The sequence below is a fragment of the Aegilops tauschii genome, chromosome 7 (assembly GCF_002575655.3).
Source record: "Aegilops tauschii subsp. strangulata cultivar AL8/78 chromosome 7, Aet v6.0, whole genome shotgun sequence".
Lineage (NCBI taxonomy): Eukaryota > Viridiplantae > Streptophyta > Magnoliopsida > Poales > Poaceae > Aegilops > Aegilops tauschii.
This window is the reverse complement of record NC_053041.3, coordinates 136,130,173-136,150,165: the sequence shown is the minus strand read 5'-3', so window position 1 is coordinate 136,150,165 and position 19,993 is coordinate 136,130,173. Positions and strand designations below refer to the sequence as shown.

The window sequence follows — 19,993 nt, the reverse complement described above, 5'->3', positions numbered from 1 at the left end:
GCTGCGGGGTGGCGGGCGGCGGCGGCGCGGCTGCGGGGCGACGGGCGAGTGGCGGCGGGTGCGGGCTGGGGCGGCGGCGGGGTGAGGAGAAGGAGGCGGGGTGGGGGGTATTTAAGAGGGGGAGGGGGTGGCGTGGAGGAGGGGGCAAGGCGGCGGCGGGGGCGTGTCCGAGCCGGACTCCGGCGGCGGCGGGGCATGCGCGCGAGGGAGACGACGCGGGTGGGCCGGTTGGCTCAGCTGGGACTTGGCCCGGTCGGGCGCGGGTTTTTTTTTCTTGCAAACATTCCGCCGAATCTAAAAAAAATCGGGGAAAAACAAATAAAAATCTAAAAATGATAAAACAAATTTTCCCCGTCTAATAAAAATAATTAGAACAAGGTGAACATTTTTCTTGGCCAAAAATGCAGTTTTGAAAACGTGCAATTTTTTTAATGCAAGTAAAATTGCAAATAAAATCCGGATAAAGTCCAATATATGATTTTAATATTTTTCCTCCAATATTTCAATTGTTTTGGAGAAGTCATATTTTCTCCTCTCATTTATTTTAATGTGAAATATTTTTCAGAGAGAAAATAATTAAAACCAAAAATCCTCGTTTTATTATTTGATAAAAATAAAATATGAAAAATCGGGAAAATCCCCAACTCTCTCCGAGGGTCCTTGAGTTGCTTAGGATTTATTGAGGATTTGCCAAAATGCGATAAAATATGCTATGCAATGATGATCTAATGTATAACATTCCAAATTGGAAATTTGGGATGTTACAAACCTACCCCCCTTAAGATGAATCTCGCCCTCGAGATTCGGGTTGGCTACAAATGAGGTAAGGCAACAAAAAGCGGGTGCGCTGAATTTGGTCCGAACCCATGAGACCGTGCAGTGGGTACGTCGCTGAAGCTGGGCCCAGTGAAACTGAACACTGTACATGCGGGCGTGCCTCGCTTCCGGCATCCAACCCTTGCCTTATCTACACGCTCTGGTACGAGCATCTAGCAATCCAGGCCACATCTTCTTTCTTCTTCCTCAATAGCCCCTCCGCGCTCCTCACAGCGCTCCTTCCCGCCCCTCAGTGCAACGGCGGCAGTAAACTCGACTCGACGCCGCTGACCGAATCGGAAAGCTCAGCGGAGCGTGAAGCTCCATCGGGCGAGGTACATGTCTTCGCTTCCGCATTCTTCTTCTCTGTCTCTGAGATGGATCTTGCACTGTAGCACTGTAGCTTGCATCTAATCTCGCATCTAATTGCATTTTTTACGGCGTGTTTGCATGCAGCTGGTAGCTCGTCCGTACGTGGTTGCAACACGATGCCCCCGCTGGAAGAGGGCGACTGCGCCGACCCAGATCGAGACGGATCGGACGCATTGGTGGCCGAAGTTCCAAGGAGGAAGGGGAGCGGCCCGCACAAGCTGACGGGCTTGCAAGGCTCTGACGCTGATGACATCCCCAATGTTCGATGCGGCTTCACGACTGCGTACGTCGGCACCCTCTCGCCCCTGATGTACGAACAGGTGAAACCAACTGGCCTAGCATCCCTCTTAACGACTCGTGCATCCGGTGGAGGAGACAACAAGATGTACTGGAGTTTGCTTATGAACATCGATACAGATAAAAAAACCATGACATTCCCAGATGGCCAGAATAGACCCCTAAATGAAGCAGCTATAGAGTTTGTTACGGGGATAAAATCAGGATCTACGCCCATCCCATTAGTATCAGAAACCCTACAAAGCGAGATCAATACAAATCGAGCTGCTGTTCTAGAATTACTTGGGATAGATCGGGTGGCAGAGGGAAGGGCCAAAAGAGGGAAAATCCAGGTTAAGGAGGTGCTGACAGTACTTAGAAACATAGATGCGTGTTCCACAAATAAAAAGTACTTGGACGCAACAAATGTCGGCTACACTCTCCTTGTGTGTGCAACGATGATTGCGCCGCAAGCCAGCTGTGGGTTAGTGCCTGACGAGGTGCTACACTGTGTCATTAAGCCAGATAAAATTGGTTCATTTAACTGGGGGAAGTTCATCATTGACCACATCATGCAGAACACAAAAGATGTGCAGCTTCACTACAAAAAACAAAAGCAAAATAGGGGCGTGCCCAATGGGAGGATTTCAACTATGTCTTCAGGTATGGAATAATGAAAAAAGCTCTTTATGATTGTGTCCTTTTCATCTTTGTGCATGATTACCAAAAAGTAGATGCAAAAGCTAATGCAAAAAGCTAATTCTTGTCCTCATCTCCTTCAGGTGTTCTTTGCGGAATGGATTGATTTTGAAACCAACATGACAGCCAGTATCTGGCCACGCATATCTGCATATAGCAATGACACCCTGAAGGACATATTTACTATAGCAAGGGATCCAGAAAAAAGATTGAAGGTGAGTGCCTAATCCTATCCTTTCAAAACCGATCAATCTATTACATTAGGAACGATATCTAACTAAAATTGCTGATGGACATGCACAAATAGACAAAACCTTTAACAAGGGCCTCTGAAGGGTCGTGTATATCCATCCAATCCTGCTCCAGGGGTCCATGATTCCAATTCAGACAGTCAAGACTGCTGCCCGTCACTACATCACTTCTAGAGTCTGCACTCGGATGCGGAGCGCTGTGTTGCATTTTGCTGAAAATCACTGCCCTCCTGATGAAGTGTTGTCTGCTGAACACCAAGAGCGTTGCAAAACTCTTATTAATCGTATTTGTGGCGATCTCGAGGAAGCTGCTTCTCTGATGTATGATGAGTTCATGGCCTTGATTGCCGCTACAGAAAAAACACGGTTGAGCACACAACGTGTCCGGCTAACTCCAAGCCCCTTGGTCGGCGCTACAAAAGCTCTTGTGGTTACTCAATGTTCGTTCCTGACAAAATCTCACTCCTTTTTCCTCCATTTCATTACTACCGCTCAAAAATTACTAACCACTTGATTATATGTGCCCCCCTTGCTTCTTCCAGCTACATCAGCAGGGCAGTTGGTGCAAGCTTCAACACAAACCCATGAAGAACAATTAGCAAAGGCACGCAGGGAGAAACAGGACTGCACTGGCTCTGAATTACAAAAAACAAATTCCACCCCAAGATTCGTAACACGTGAGTCATGGAAAATTTGCTCTGATTAGCTTTGTCATTGTACCAACAACAGCAGAATATCTAAACTTCATGCTTGTTGATACAGCCCTGCAGACAGAGCTCCCTCAAGGATCGCCATTTGCAAATGCATGCGCACGCACTCTTGTACAAATGGCTAAATCAGTCTCTCAAACATGTACTTAACATAACATACCCTTTCATCCATCCACTTCCTTTTTAAAATGACAACTCACCGCTCGCATTATGTCTAATGTTTGTCATCCCATCAACAGATCAACAACCTCCATGTGTTGAGAAGACTCCTGAAGCTAGATTGCCAGCACCTACCATTCCTGGAGAAGCAGAAACTCTCATTGTAACAAAGGTGCCCCTTGCGCCTCGTGTGCTTCGTTTCACTGATATATCTCCCGACAATGAGCCAAGCAACAAAGGTACCAATCTGCAGTTCAGACTAAACATTCTGTGATACAAGTCACAGTTCAGACTAAGCATTCTGTCCACGCTCTTCCTATATCTGCAGGTGTGCCAATATCAGCTCATTTTCCGCGGACACCTTATCATTTAAGGAGCCGTAGGTATATCACTGAAGTCACTCAAAATCCCACGTGGACAATGAAACGTCCGAGATCAAATATTGTAATGATGGTAGACGCTAAGAGGCATAGAACATCAGAAGCAGCTTCTGTTGATCAACCCCCTGACTATAAAACAGAGAAACATGCACCTCAGGCAAAGCAGGCTGTTGGTAAAAAGGATGTTGCCGGCACTTCTACAGAAGGTATCAGTGATACACATTTTTTGTTGCTTGGTTACCTCAGCCTGCAAGCATATAACTCAATTTGCATAAATCTCCTTCTTATAGGGCAAGTCCAGACTATGTGTAGTACACCATCAGCTCAAACTCAGTCTAATATGAAAAGGCCATCAGATCCTGCTGTCGTGATAACTTACAAACGACGACAACGCACACCACGTGTCATTTCCGCTGTAGCTAATCAGCAAGCTATAGAAACTGCAACAACATGAAGTGCATCCACGGACACAGGTACATGTCGCCTGCCTTCTCATTCATTCTATGTTCCAAAATGCTAAACTACACTGATCCTTCTTCCAGTTCTATCAAGAACTTTGGCAATGAATCAACCATTGTGGGACATGAGCCCAGCAACTTCCGTACAAAAAACAACATATGGCATAGACTTGTTGTCACAAGGTAAAACTCTACGCTGTACCATTGATGTACCAACCGATCAACCAAAAAAAAACTCCAGCTGCAAAAAATAATATGTCCCGCTCACCATACAGTTGCCGGGGAGGCTGGAGACATTACTAATGTTGAAGTGACTCTTACTCACACACTGCTCCGCGATGAAGGTACATTGTCGCTACTGTCCATTAACCATTCTCTCCTGTATGAACACACAACACATCAATTATGTTTAGAAACGTATGAACGAATGTTCTATGAGCATATTATGATTTCAAATACATCATTGCTTTGACGCTCTTGCATAAAAATTCAAACTTGCAGCTATCAGAGATAATGTAGACGTGGCAGAATTAGAAACTCCAACAAAAACAAACAAAAACTCATCAGACCCATGGCGGCCTACATCTGAAAGCACTGATTCAGCTGCACCTAGTGAAAAAGCTAAAAGGAGCAGAGGTACAAGCAAATGCATGGCAACTTCTATCTAATCACATAACTTTCAATAAAAAAATTGTTTTAGAACCATAAATGTGATGAAACAAGCCTACCTGTATCTAACTTGTCAAATTTTAAAATCTCCTCCTCGCCCTGTACATATGTTATACAATTTGGCAATGATTCAAAAATTGTTCATACACCTGTGCAGATCACGTAAAGGTCAGGCCTCCTAAAATCAAATCTCTGGAAGCTATTGATGCTGACACAGCTGTGGTAATCACTGGTATTCACATTGACCCAGCGCATAAAGGTACATTCCATCCATCACCATGTCCTTGATATTCCCATCTCCACTTCTCTTGCTTTCCAAATGATAATCCCATGCAAAAAAAAATCTTGTTTCTCAACACCAATGTACCATATCATCCATATGGTTTTTGCTACCGAGAAGCAAGCTGTTATTCTTTGTGTACAGTCATTGTCTAACTCACATTTACTCCTGACATATATTGCAGACAATTCATCAGCTCCAAAAATAGAGCCAGACATTCACGTAGCAAAATTTCTGAGGATAACAACAGATCCCCCCATTGATGTGGACAAGTGGTACAAGAAGATAAGAAAATGCAAGCTGAGTGAACGTTCCATGTGAGCATTACTCCTTGCCATACATTCATAACTTTTCAGCAAATAAGCTCTGCCGTCAACTACTCAGCTCAACATCGCATCTGAACCTTTTGAAAAAGCACATCATCTTCTCACCTGATAAACATCTTTATCGTTGACAATAAACCCACAAGTGCACATGAAAAAAATTAATTCTGGTTGCAGGCTACCAAACAGCTTCATCTCTTTATATCTTGCATCTTGAAATGTACCTGCAAACTTTGAGTCTGCACTTCTAATTGTAATATAAATATAACTGAAATTGATGGTGTGCTAACAATAGGAAATGGCTTTCAATTGATGACCCGTGCCACCTGGAGATGACTGGCCACTCGATCCTGCGGAACTATGGTGAAAATAAAGACCTCAAACCAAACGGGATGTCAGCAGGTGTTTTGGCGCTAGACATGAAGGACAGCAAACTATACAAATACAGAACTCCTCGGTGGAGGAAGCTATTTCCCCCAAGCTTTGCGGTGAGTCTCAGCACAACACACTTCTCATATGCGACACTTCCATCCTCATCCATACCTCATAATGTTATTCATCTGTTAAAATGTGTCCTACAGGAACAAGCCATCAACTGCCAGGACCATCACAAGATAGACACACTCTTCTGGATGTTCAATGCAACAAACCTCCCCTACAAGCTGGAAGAATGCAAAAAGGTAAGCAATAAAAACCAATACATTGCTTGTTGCTAACTGAATGTTACACAATAAAAAAGACTGATATAACTCATCCATGTTCCTTATTCAGTTCATGGTGGTACACATTATCGACGATTCATGGTGCCTCTATCAAATTGACATAGCTGAAAAAACGATGTTCATAATGGACCCAACTATTACCATGTCAGAAGAGGGAAGTATGGAGATCAAACATATGCGTACGGCTGAACTTATACTAGATTCCCTTTTCAATCGTCTTCGTGAATGGTATCCAAACTGGCATTTTTCAACATTTCCATGGAGTTACAAGTGCAACTATGGCATGCACCCCAGCTGCAGCAAGTACAGTCCACTATGCAATACCCCCATCATTTCTATATATGTGCTCCTAATCCTAGTACCTAATAAAGATCCAAAAACAAATGCAGAGCTGACAGTGGATTCTATGTGCTACACTACATAAAGGAGTTTGATGGAGATATCCTGCAAATAATTCCTACTGAGGTATGCAAAGTACATATTCAATAACATTTTATATTTCACTCCTCTATACATCATCTTCAAGCATTTTCCATCTATGTTTCCTAGGAAATCATTGCACAACTGAGGAAACAAATGGCTTATGAAGTCCTGATGATGAAAGGCAACAAGGCTGAATTGGCCAGCTACCTCTGCGGTGGGAAGCAGGACTAGGAGGAGTTGCTTGCTTCAAAAAAACAAACCAATATCAAACCTATGACCGATACAACAGGGTTGCGGCTACTCCCTCTGTGCTGAAAAGCTTGCCCCTCAAATTGATGTTACATCCGTTTGAGTTACAAGCTTTGGACAAGCTTTCCTGTGCAGAGGGATTAATAGTATCACCATGACTAAGTCACTCTATGCTTGTTTATTGCTCTCTGCTTTAAGACTTATCTCTACCTATTTATGCACTACCAGTACAAGTATTTCTATCTGGCCTTGCTGCCATGTAATCGACTACTATGCTGCATTGAACCGATATGCTATTATCTGGTTGACACTTCCAGTACAATGAATTTGCCTTATCTTATCTATACCGGAAAATTGCTATGCTAAATGTTATCTTAGATATAACCCATTATAATCAATTTGCCTTCTTGCTTAAAATTATGAAAATGCGCGATATGATAATATAACCAACATATTACCTATGTCATGTTAACACATCTGCTATTGTGCATCTTTATATTTTTCTCCAAAATCTATTTAAAAAAGAAGGAATGTAGTGCAAAACCACTGAATCCGCATTCACATATATGCCCATGCCCATTTCACACTCATGCATAAACACGCGCAACATTGGCAACTACCTACGGATCATGAATTTGTACATATGAGCAAGACTACAAACTTCCACGATGGCACCTTGGAACAGTTTTATATGCTCCTAGATTGAAATAACAAATCTGTCAACAGTGACTCCACATCATATTGAATTACCATCATAATCAAAACAAAACGAACATAGGCAACTAAAGTCCTTTTGGAAAACGGGAAGCACAATTACTCGTTCATCAAAACATGACCCTTGAAAATGCATGAGTGTTCACCGACAAAAGGTTAAATAAAAAAAAGAAACAAATGAAATTTGACCTTCTCATTTCCATCTAGACGCATCGTGTTTTTTTTAATTGTGTGCGAAACGCAGGGAAGCGACGAGGGGGACTGGTGGCAATCAACAGGAGACTGTGAAAAAAATGATCACACACACGGAAAGGGTTCTTTTGTTATAAATTCATCAGGTCAATTTGTGTAGATATTTAATACAGAGGCATCTGAAACAAAATGATGCATGTTTTCATTCGTCACACAATTAGCGCATGCAGGAGATATTGCCATTTCAGAAGGGACCTTCGATGCTAAGACCTTAAAAATGATATTGAAACAGCTACCAACCACTCATAATAGTATCCTCTCCCTTGATACACATAAAATAAATCCCAGACAAGCAAATATTCAGACAGACCCAACTCAACCAAATCCACACAAACTACTGCACCAGCCTCCATACATGTCATACGTCCACACATTTAAAATATCATACTACACGAGAATTAAACCTATGTTCATTTATTCAAGATAACTAGATATCCTCTGCCCACGACACCACATCAAAGCAATCCACCATTTTTAAAGCAAACTCCACGCGACCTACACAAATACAAATGTCCTCATCCCTCGCCTCCTTCCAGAGCAGCACGCAAGACATCATCACCCACAATATTCCCCTGCTCATCTCGCAGACGGAAAAGCTCAAAAATAGTTGTCTTTCGGAAAGTGGCCAAATTTTTCTGCACATTTCATTGTCACATGCAATGACACAAACATCTATCTTGAGATACAACAAAAAGGCACATCATATGAGAAGACCAAAAAAATGACAGATTCTCTTACCTTCGTCAGAGGCCACATCATCTTTTCACCGTCGTACTGCCTGATCGCATTCAGCATGCAGATACCAGACTCATCCCTGTCACATATACAGAAGTGTGCATGCATCACCTCTCTGTCGAGCATGTAAAAAAATCTGCGAAAAAATATGTCCGGCACAAAGTGTCATTTACCTTGTAAAAACTTCCCGGGTTATGTTTGGGAACTTCCGGTTCCATCTGTCAGGTGTGCAGTGCCATTTTGCAAAGAACTCGTTAAGGCAACTAAATAGCACATTGTGAATCTGTGACACCACCTCGTGATGGGTTGTATGTCGCTGCTCTGCTCCCACTATTTGAGCACACAAAGGATCCAGTATGTGAATCTCCTTCCTAATCATATCCCACATGTATGCTTCCCAACCATGGTCAAGAATGGCTGGCACAAAGAACTGCAACCAACAAACGCTTGCATGAATAATACTTTTCCACATTAACGAAATTGCAAACTAGTTGACAGATACTGACCGAAACCTTACCTTCTGACATGCCGTGACATCATGAAGAGCCTGCGAAATTTGCAACTGAATAGCTTTTATATGCACAACTTTCTCCCCGGCAAGAGCATGCGTCTGTTATAGACACAGTAAAAAAACAAACACGTTTCATGGCCAATTGCAACCTGGCAAACATTTACAAGATATCTACCCAAAACAAGGAAAAAGGGGATACTGACCGAGAAATCTGGTTCAAGTACTTCCCTCCATAGCATATACTGGTTCACAGCGTGTGCACCAACATCAAGCTGATTAAACCTCCTGATTGCAAGCACAGCTACCTCATGGTCAAGAGGATGTCCCCCAATTAATTGTTGCTGAACACACACAACATTTACCCAAAGCATCCGCGGAGTTTTATGCTCAATCCACATGCTGCATAAAATCACACAAACATAAGCGCGATTTATAAAATTGCTTTAACCGTCTAACTGACGACGTGAACTTCAAAAAAAGAACACCAACATTATACCTGTCAAGGTCAAAATCGTTGTTTCCAGATACCCAGTTATAGAACTTATCCACCAAGGGGATTGGTGGGCGCTGAGCTAGACACCCACTCACCCATGGGTTGCGTGCAAAGCTTGCAGAGGTAGCATACTTCCTCTTCGGCAACGTAGCTACCATGGTCCCAAAATAAACAACATTGGGCTCGCCCTCTCCAATGTCATACAGACAGTTAACCGTGTCCGTAATTACTCGAGCATATAGAATAATCCTGTCTAATACTACATTCTTCTCTTCCATTTGTCGTTCCTCAGCAACTGGGTTATCATACACAGGGGCGTCATTTGGCTGCTGTGATGACCCCAACTTCAGATCTAACACAGCAAACAAAACACACTGAATTAAACCGTGTTGACTACAAGAACCAACTTAATTAAACATCGACGACAGCAGTTTGATGAGGTGAATATGACGCATAAAAAAATTTGATCACCTCGCACATCACAAGAATCAACCCGAGGCTTCTTCACTGAATTACGTTCAAAATGGGCCTTGGTTGAACTACCACCTGCATGAACGAATTAAAGTTAACATACATCCTATCTGGCTGACCTCCACAATGTATGCACACCTACGGCACCTTCATCATCCGACATTTCGAGCCGCCGAGCAACCATCGGGATCACCCTTGAATGCATGGCCTGAGCATCTGCATCCATAAAAAAAATAACCATAACCAATCCTATCCTGATTGTTTTCAATGAACTCGTATACTCAGATATGGTGGACAAAAATACCATCAGAGCACTTGGAAGATCCATCCAGTGTGACACACTTTGACAGCCCGCGCGCTTGACAGCACCTACAACGATCCCGCACAAGTAATACAATTCTATCAGCAAAGCTAAGCATGTCAGACTGCATCCTACTCCGCAGCAACGACATGCTCAGCATGCACTTTGCATTCTGCTGCTTCAGCATCAGGCTCAGCTCTTCAAGGACCTGCAGAATGCACAATGCTTGTCTTAAATACCGATATCCATCAAAATTTCAACAATAAAAAGTCATTGCATTACCCACCCACAACCCCACCTAATTAGATGAACAAAAATTACCGGATCGCCATAGCAAGTCCGGCGCAAATGATTTGCAAAATCCCTTGGCCCAAGTGAATGGTATGCCGACCTCACATCACCCAAAGAGTCAGCTGGTGCCGTCGTTGCATGCACACCCAAATCCAAAGTCCGTTGGTCCACTCTATCAGGCACCCTTGGAACTGATTGTTTCACTGAACCTGATGATGCATGGGAGTCAATGCGTCCTTGGCGCGTCATGTCTGGCCGCGTGTACATAACTAGCTCCGCAGGCCGCACCTACAAGCATTGAACAAAAAAACATAGACAAACACAATCACTTCTCAACCTCTACCGAACTGAATTTTTAGACCAACAACTACAAAAAACATACCCCTCCAGGGACATAACCCCACTTCCCATGCTTCATGCCATAAACCATTAGGATCATCTGTCGAAACCTTTTCTGTTCAAAACACTGCACGCGGGGCAATTCAGATGGCGGCATATTGAACAATCCAAGGTCAATGTTGTCCAGCAAGAAAAACTGCCATGGATTATAATCAAGTAAGCAACAAGAATTCAATAGTACACACACATCGCTTCATGAAAATCCACACCCAAACTATAAAAAACTAAAACATGTGTTCACCTGGAAAAAAAGGTGGCACGCAAACATATGAACCGTTGCCGCTTTGCTTTGATAATCATTCTGCAACTTCACAACAGCTGACATCAATTTCTGCATAGCATACTCACACCAATTGAACTGCGGGATCAATTCCGGATTGGCCAGAGCACCCCAGAAATCAATCATCATGGTGTCATGCTTGGTACACGGTGCTATCAAATAGCCCATGACAAAGATGGCGAATGCAATTTGAAAACAATCCTTTTCAATTTTACTCGAATCCTCTGAAATATCTCTACTTAAAACACTTTCAGCCGCCTTCAGATTATGAGTAACTGTACTATCCATCCCAATTGACTGCTTGATGAAATTGATTGTAGACTGAGAAATTTGTGCATCCCTGCCACCCACATCTCGATTCCCGCATGGGATGCCAAAAACCTTGTGGAAATCTTCTGCTGTGAAACCAACCATATTGTCATTATCAATGACGATTACACGACACCGAGCATTTACCTTCCTCATAACCCAAGCACTCATCCTCAGATCCAACTTGACAAGCATTGGGATCTTCAGGATTGCACCAAAACCAATTTCGGTTACAAGCCATCTCTTGTATTCGTCAAACTTTGCGACCATCTCTACAACACGCTTAACTGACAACCGAGAAGTAATAACTGGCTGATGTTCTTCAGTCCGATCAAGTGCAGGCTCTCCCTCACCCACCGCTCCATCAGAAAAATCTTGGTCCTCAAACTCTTCGTCCATCTACAATATTGCAACTGAATCACGACATGGATCTACTCCTCAATTCCAAGCTACAAAATCTATATGCAAAACTACATGCCACAACCGAAATTAGATCCGACGCCATGAAAAACGTACCAGCGAATACCCGCGTGACGAGGCGCCAAGGGCAGCACCCGAGCAGCTACTGCAATCCTGCCTTCAGAGCCGACGGAGCAGATACCTGCTTCACGAGATCCAGATCCAGCGACCTTTCTTTGAACTGAAGCTCCGGCTGTGGCATCTCTGACTGGATAGCCATTCAGATGCGGATAAGGGGGTAGGTGGTCGAGCACATTCGACAAGGCTCCGGGCGATTTAGATGCCAAGGGATGCATGAGCCAGGCCAGTCTACGGACGACGGGCCAGCCCACATGAACGGACAGCCCAATAACCGTGAGGGACGAGGAGTACTACTGTTACACGCTTGTTTCACCTCCTATGCGTGAATATTACTGACCGGATATTAAAAAACAAAAAAACTTGTGCTTGACAAATGTTAAGCAAGCATCTGATAGTATAAATTTTTTGCATAAAAATTGTTAATAAAGTATATGAAAAGGATAATCAATCATTTGAGAAATGTAAAAAGTTGCAAATAAAAAGGTGGTAACCATGTAAGAAAAATTAATCAGCATTTGCAAAGAATGTTCAAAGTGTATAAATAAAATGTTTCTCTTGCCTAAGAGTGTATACCAATTATATAAAGCATGTGTGAAAGGGGTTAATTATTACTTATAAAAATTATCAAGCATTTGAATAATGGTGAAAACAAGTATTCAAAAAATGTTGTCAGCCACTATAAAAAAATGTAAATGCGTAAAAAAAAGAATGACTACCCATAAAAAAGCAACACTTCTGTTTAAAATATTTAACTGTGTTTATAAAAATGTTGACCATAAATATAAAAGATGTAATTCTTTTATTTTCAAAAAATCTTTATCGGGTATTTCAAAAACATACTAAAAAAATATGCATCTAAAAAAATGTGGACACATATAAAAAATATTAAGCTTGTATTTTTAAAAATATATCTTTGCCGTACAGGAATAAATGTAAATACTAAATCAATAGAACACAAAAGGGATAAAAAAAATTATGCCGGAATATCTGCATACAAACAATGGTTAACCCTCTTGGTGACCATCCGTTTCAGACATGCACGCCAGCTCCTACAAATCACGACTTAAAATCCAAAAAAGAAAAATGACATTCATTCTAAAAAGCCTTCTCTCCTAACTCCCATTCTGACAGAATAAAAAACGACATATTTCACACACCGTAGGCATCAAACCATCAGCTCATCCATAGCATTTAGATAACACGACATTACATCTGCAGCTCGTCCACACTTAGCACTACATGGTTACATCGTCACTCACACTTGGCGTCCACGCTTCGACCAACTACAAAATCATAACGTACTATTACATAACACTAAGCCTAATCCTAATTAACCACGCTGCCATCTCGGCCACATAAGAACGGCCACATCGCCTAATTAACCACGCGCAGGACAACATCTGCCACAAGCAACAGCAGAATTGCCACCCCAATTATCAGGTTTGCTACTGATACCACCAGGTTGATGGAGGCGGCGTCGGCGACGGTCACACCCTGCCGACCGGCAACTGGAGCAGCCGCGAGCATATATCCTGCAACCGCACTTGCAAACGATGCAGCTTGCGACGCCTCCGGCGGCCCATTTTGCTGCACCGGCTAGCCGTGAAGCGCCTGCACAACTTGAGCTTAGACCGCTTGCCCACCCTACATCTGACCTCGACCGATTTGACCCACAACAGCTTCTCCTCCTTCAAGATTGGCGAGATGCGCCGCATAGCCATCCTGCCACCTGTAGAAATCGCATCCGCCCGCTGAAGGCTGCAATGGATCCACAAGAACACGGACCTCGTGATAATCTACCTAGCTAAACATCTCAAAAAACACCCATACCCAATCCAAGAAACTTGACTTACGTTGTGATTCCGGCACTTGTAGAAACGCTGACCGGCGTTCTTCCCGCGCCTAGCAACGTAGGTCACCACGTTCCTGCCGCAATCCGGACAAGGCACGATTGGCAGAGCAGCTGGATCCGCTACTGGATCTGCCATCTTCGATACCTAGGGTTCTATCTTCTCCGATTTGGGACGACCTAGAAGAAACTGTGGGGCGAGTCTAGGGTTTCGTCTTGCGATTTGCGGATCGAATGGGGACCAGATCCAGAAGCACCCATGGATTGCGTTAAATACATCCAGTGGGCCGGCCAACTACTTACTGTACCTCACCGTTACAGGCCATCTCGTACTTCCGGTACACACAAGTCCAGAACAGTAGACAAACGACGCGTTAAATAAACACCGTGAAATCCTCGTCTAACGCCCGCGCCACCAACGTCTCTTGCCCGTTACGTACGCACATTAACTGTCCTCACCCGTCACGTACAATACAGCGGGCACCTCGCGCCTCCAGCGGATCGAACGCATGAAGATTCCGGGAGCGCGCGAGCTCGTCCGCGCCTAGCAATTATCGTAGGAGTACCGTCCTAGATGCAGGACATGTCCTTTGAGAAAGTTAATGGAAGGTGGCAGGTCAGGTCGGAGCCAAGATGCATGCACTGGCAGCCGGCACAGGTGGTGGACGAGCAGTAACTACGTGCTGGAGCAGGCATGTGTTCGGGGCAGGGATGTTGGGCACGAGAGCAACAGTATTGAAGTAGTTAAAACGATCGAGAGGAAGCCCACTTTCATGTCTTTCATGGACTTTTGGAGGCACTGCAGAGACACCTGATCGACCTGCCTCTCGCCAAGTGGATCAATCATACGATCGAGAGGTATGCGCATTGTAGTAATTACTCAATGGGTTGCTTTCCTTTTTGACCTGTATATGCCCCGATAAAATTAGGATAGATTAAGGTTGTTCAATGCTAAGATGAAACAATGCAGAAAGGATTTTTATCATCAACACATATCCCAGAAAAAAGAGGGCAATGAGAAGACTGAAAAAAATGATCTCATTGATATTGGAGAAGCTGATCTCAGAGAACTATGTTATGATGAAGATCATTCTAATGCTGAAATTGAGATGGATCATTTCTCTCATCTCAAAAGCATATTCACTAGTGCAAAAAAAAAAGTAGCTTGGCTCACCAGGATTTTCTTGTGTGAAGTCAGCTGCTCACATTGGAGAAAAAAAGGGTAGATATAAAAAGAAAAAAATGATAGGAATGTTTTGGAATGTTAGGGGCATTGGCCATGATACTAAAAGAAATTTTCTTAGAGAGATTATATGTAATAGGAAACTGGACTTTGTGGGAATCCAGGAAACTATTAAATCTGATTTTTCTAAAGCAGAACTACATAATCTTTCTGGGGGGGGGGGGGGGGGGGGATTTGATTGGAATTTGGTAGTGGTATATGGGGATGCCCAAAATGCTGGTAAAGTTGCATATTTAGCAGAATTATCCAAGATGTATCAAAAAATGCAGCTATGCCCTGTGTGATTGGAGGGGATTTTAATATTATCAGAAAAAGTAATGAGAAAAATAAACCCACTAGTAATGACCACTGGAGTTTTGTTTTTAATGCTACTATTGAACATGCTAGTTTGAAAGAGCTACCCCTAAATGGGAGAAATTACACCTGGGCTAACAACCAGTATGACCCCACATATGAAAAGTTAGACAGAATTCTGATCTGCCTGGACTGGGAAGAGCATTACCTTTTAACCACAGTACAAGCTTTGGAGAGGAGCTATCTGACCATACCCCCCCCCCCCCCTCATCTTACATACTTGGGATAAAAACACTGCTACTCCCATATTTAGATTTGAAAACTCCTGGATGCTCAAAGAAGGCTTCAGAGAATTTGTTAATAAGGTGTGGGTTATCCAAATTACAGGAAGTCACATTGAGAGATGGCAACAAAAATTAAGAATTTTTAGACAAAAAGTGAGGGGATGGATACTTAACTCTGATGCATGGTACAGAAAACTGAAGAAAGGAATTTTATCCAGATTAAATGATAATGATAAAAGAGCTGAGATTCTTGGACCATCTGCTTACGACAGAAATAAACAAAAAGAGTTGAGGGGCCAACTGGGAAGAATAATAAAACAGAAAGAAATAAAATGGTTGCAGAGGTATAAAGACGGGGAAATTAAAGATGGGGATAGTAACACAAAATATTACCATGCCAAGGTGAATGGAAGGAGGAGAAATAACAGAATATTCTCCTTGAGTCAAGAGGAAGGGGAGATTGAAGAAGATGCTGAATTGGTCAAATATATCACAATTTTTTACAAAATATTATTTGGTCAATGTGAACTTTTGATTGTGAACTTAGATATCCAGAGTGCCCCTGGAATTTCTGAAGAACAGGCTAAAACATTGATTGAACCTTTTAGTATGCAAGAATTACATGATGTGGTGTTTAATATGGAAAAAAACAAGAGTCCTGGCCCAGATGGACTACTAGTGGAATTTTATCATAATTTTTGGGAGTTGGTGAAGGGGGATCTCAAGGGCCTACTGGATGATTTTCAATCTGGGACTTTGGACATCACAAGATTAAACTATGGGATTATCACCCTAGTTCACAAGGTTAAAGATGCTAACACTAGTGCAGAACCGGGCTTTAGTCCCACTTCGTAAAGGCCTTTAGTGTCGGCTCCGTAACCGGCACTAAAGGGTGGGGACTAAAGCCCCCCCCTTAGTATCGGTTCGGCACGAACCGGCGCTAACGTGTAGGACATTAGTACCGGTTGGTAACACCAACCGTTACTAAATGTTTGGGGGTGTTTTGGTTTTATTTTTCCTTTAATTTTGTGTTTTTAATTTAATTTAGTGATTGTTTTACATTATAATGAGTTGTTAAATCATTAGGTGAAAGTACCGCAGATTAGTTTCCACTAGATGCATGTGGATACTTAGGTGATCAAGTATAATATGGATATGGCATATACTTGATCACTTAGCTAGGATCCATCCAGTTGAAACTAATCCGCGGTTTCTTTCATAAATGATATAATAACTCATCATCATCATATTAATATAAAAACTCTTGCATCATATCATCACCAACAACAGTATACTAGCTAGCTAAAAATCATCATAGTCGTCATTACCACTATTTAATCATCATAGTCATTACCGCTATCTAATCACCACCAACACTAGCTTAAAGAAGAAACATTCACTTGTACCAGAAGCAAAGATATCATCGAGTTCAACATGGTCATGATATTATAAGCGTTCATAACACCACAAAAGCAAATCACTCTTTGAGATTAAGTTCAGGATGAAGAACACGGACATGAGAGGACAAGTACTAAGAGCATGAACTAGCTAAATCACTCCTGCTGCTCTTTCTCTCTCTCTCTCAGGTAAAATAGCATAGAACATGTATAGCTCTCCTGATTCATCATATTAGAGCATGCAGATGAACCTGTCTCCTAATCATGGGCTGCGCTTCTGATTGCTGCCCCCTAGTACTTCTCTGCGATCGTTAATAATTTTGCTCCAATCTTTCACTATTAACCATTCATCGCTTTTAGAAATCCTGAATGCACTCATGTGCAATGTAGGATATCTTAGCTGTAAGCTAACCATTGACATGCGACCTTTAGTCTCGATCCACTGAGGCACAACTGTCATCGGGAGTCCCTGTTGAAGAACATCGTATAGTAATTAATATACTTAGCAATGAAAGTTTAGCTTCAAAAATAATGTATGCAAAAGATGCACTGAGGACAAATAGTAAAAATCTTACCATCTTTCCTAAATAGATGTGACCGTAGTTCAATACGATCACTATTGGTCGCACGTTTTGAGTACTAAGATTTTCAAATTCAGGAAAATAATTTCTCTTGACAGCATCAAGATCCTCAAGCCATGAAACATAATGACTTATCTCCTCGCAGTTTAGTTCAGCCTCGGGACAGTGGACGGTCCTGTCTACCAAGCCGGACATGTTTACTTGAATGGAAATAAGCTGTCAATAGAAATTAGTTGTCAACTATTTTTGAATAAACAATATCGAAGAAATAAATATGGTTGAGAAACTCACATAATGGTAGAACTGGAGGCGTCTGCACATCGACCCAGATGTCTCTATTACCTTCAATATCATCTTCCGGATGAATATCAAAGGTGATAACCATATCAGGCTCAAATGCATAAGCCTTGCATAGTGCTTGCCAAGTTTTGCATTCAAAATAGGTGTACGTGTCTACATTGTATAATTTGACGTTGAAAGTATAACCATGCTCGGTCTTCAGGTAAACTCTCTTTACCTCCATAGTAATATTTTAATTAGATCATCAAATCTCATATACCTAAATTTTCTTACTAAAAAAAACTAGTTCTATTAATTCAACTAGTTCAACTAAGCATTTACTAAAAATAAACTAGTTATATTAATTCAACTAGTTCAAATAATCTCATATACCTAAATTTTCTTACTAAAAATAAACTATTTCTATTAATTTTCTAACTAAAAATAAACTAGTTATATTAATTCAACTAGTTCAAATCTCATATACCTAATTCATCTAACATTAACATTCTAACATTCTTATCTACGTAATTCATCTAATTCGATCATCTAATTAACAATTTGACATGCATTAATCTAAACAACAAAAAATAAGTAAAAAAATGTGTGTGTGTGTGTGTGTGTGCGCGCGCGTACGAGCGGGGGGTGGCGGCGTACGGGCGGCGGCGCGAGAAGGCGACACGACGGGGACGGCGCGACGGGCGGCGAGCCGGGGGCGACGGCGCGACGGGTGGCGGGCCGGGGGCGACGGCGCGAGACGGCGACGTACGGGGCGGCGGCGCGAGACGGCGACGACGGGCGGCATGGGGGACAGCGCGCGGCGGGGGTGGCGAGGGCGAGACACAGCACGCGATGGGCGACGGCGCGGCGGCGGCGGCAATGTCACACGAAGCAGTTGAAGAAGAAGTCGGGAGATGGAAATTGAATTTTTCATAAGTGTTATATATATAGGAGGGGCCTTTAGTACTGGTTGGAGCCACCAACCGGTACTAAAGGCCAATTTGGCCAGGCCAAGCGGCGGGAAGCGGCCACCTTTAGTACCGGTTCGTGGCTCCAACCGGTACTAACGTACACCCTTTAGTACCGGTTGGAGCCACGAACCGGTACTAAAGGGGCGCGCTGCGGTGCACAAAGTTTAGTCCCACCTCGCTGAGCGAAGAGCAGCCGCACTGGTTTATAAACCCAGCCGCGATTGCTGCTTCGAGCTCCTCTCTAAAGTAGGCTTCTGGCCTGACTTTGCCGCGCTGCCCTGTGAGCCAGCCTGGCCTTATGGCCTACATATCCACTCCCAAGGCCGAGCAGGCCCACAGGGTAGTGCGCAAATATTTTTTTATATAGTTTTTTCTTTTATTTATTTTGGAGTAGTTTTTTTGCTATATTTAATTTATTTGTGAATATTTTTGCTTTAGGTACAAAAAATTACAAACTTTATGTTAGTGCCAGTAGTTTTCAAATTTGAATAGTTTAAATTTTGTAGTGATTTTCAATTTCATGGTCATTTAGCTCTCTAAACAAATCGGTAAATGACTGAAAAACATCAAATGATGTCAGAAAGGGTTGAAAATTGATGACGTCGCTTTGAATGATGCATACTGAACGCAAAAAAGTCTGGAGTTCAAATAAGTTTAAAAAATGAAGTAACCGTGTAACAGATGAGTTTTCGTCCGAAAACCTGATACTCCGAAAGAGATTGTTCAGTTTGTACACGAAGTGCATCCAGTTTTTACCGTAACTCTCTCTACTTTCTTGCACATGCTATGTGGGTGAAATGATGATACCATGCCAAGTTTCAACATTTTCAGAGTTCATTTTGTAGTGATTTTCAATTTGACGGTCATTTAGCTCTCTAAACAAATCGGTAAATGACTGAAAAATAGCAAATGATGTCAGAACGTGTTGAAAATTGATGACTTCACTTTGAATGGTGCATATGGAACGCAAAAAAAGTCTGGAGTTCAAATAAGTTTAAAAAAATGAAGTACC

The 19,993-nt window shown here is 42.5% G+C and overlaps 1 protein-coding gene and 1 long non-coding RNA gene across 2 annotated transcripts; both read right to left on the bottom strand.

Moving 5' to 3' along the window:
• Positions 1-8,268: 8,268 nt before the first annotated feature.
• LOC141026931 (uncharacterized) lies at positions 8,269-12,222 on the bottom strand. The gene is made up of 13 exons (XM_073503816.1): positions 12,145-12,222; positions 11,196-11,942; positions 10,938-11,090; positions 10,586-10,843; positions 10,268-10,472; positions 10,102-10,179; positions 9,964-10,038; positions 9,496-9,844; positions 9,203-9,398; positions 9,006-9,098; positions 8,662-8,918; positions 8,492-8,567; positions 8,269-8,388 (listed from the first exon to the last, which is right to left on the bottom strand). Exons 1-13 carry the CDS (start codon positions 12,220-12,222, stop codon positions 8,269-8,271), a joined length of 2,685 nt encoding a protein of 894 aa, XP_073359917.1.
• Positions 12,223-13,049: 827 nt separating this feature from the next.
• LOC120969770 (uncharacterized) lies at positions 13,050-14,473 on the bottom strand. Its single transcript, XR_005764126.2, has 2 exons — positions 13,937-14,473; positions 13,050-13,841 (listed from the first exon to the last, which is right to left on the bottom strand). It is a non-coding gene; the product is annotated as an uncharacterized lncRNA (long non-coding RNA).
• Between the last annotated feature and the right edge of the window lie 5,520 nt (positions 14,474-19,993).

Coding starts and splice junctions, on each gene's coding strand:
- LOC141026931 (XM_073503816.1), bottom strand. CDS start 12,222: ATGGCTATCCAGTCAGAGATGCCACAGCCGGAGCTTCAGTTCAAAGAA. Junction 10,844..10,937: donor GGGGTTATGTCCCTGGAGGG/GTATGTTTTTTG, acceptor CAATGCTTGTAG/GTGCGGCCTGCGGAGCTAGT. Junction 9,399..9,495: donor AACGATTTTGACCTTGACAG/GTATAATGTTGG, acceptor GATTTTATGCAG/CATGTGGATTGAGCATAAAA.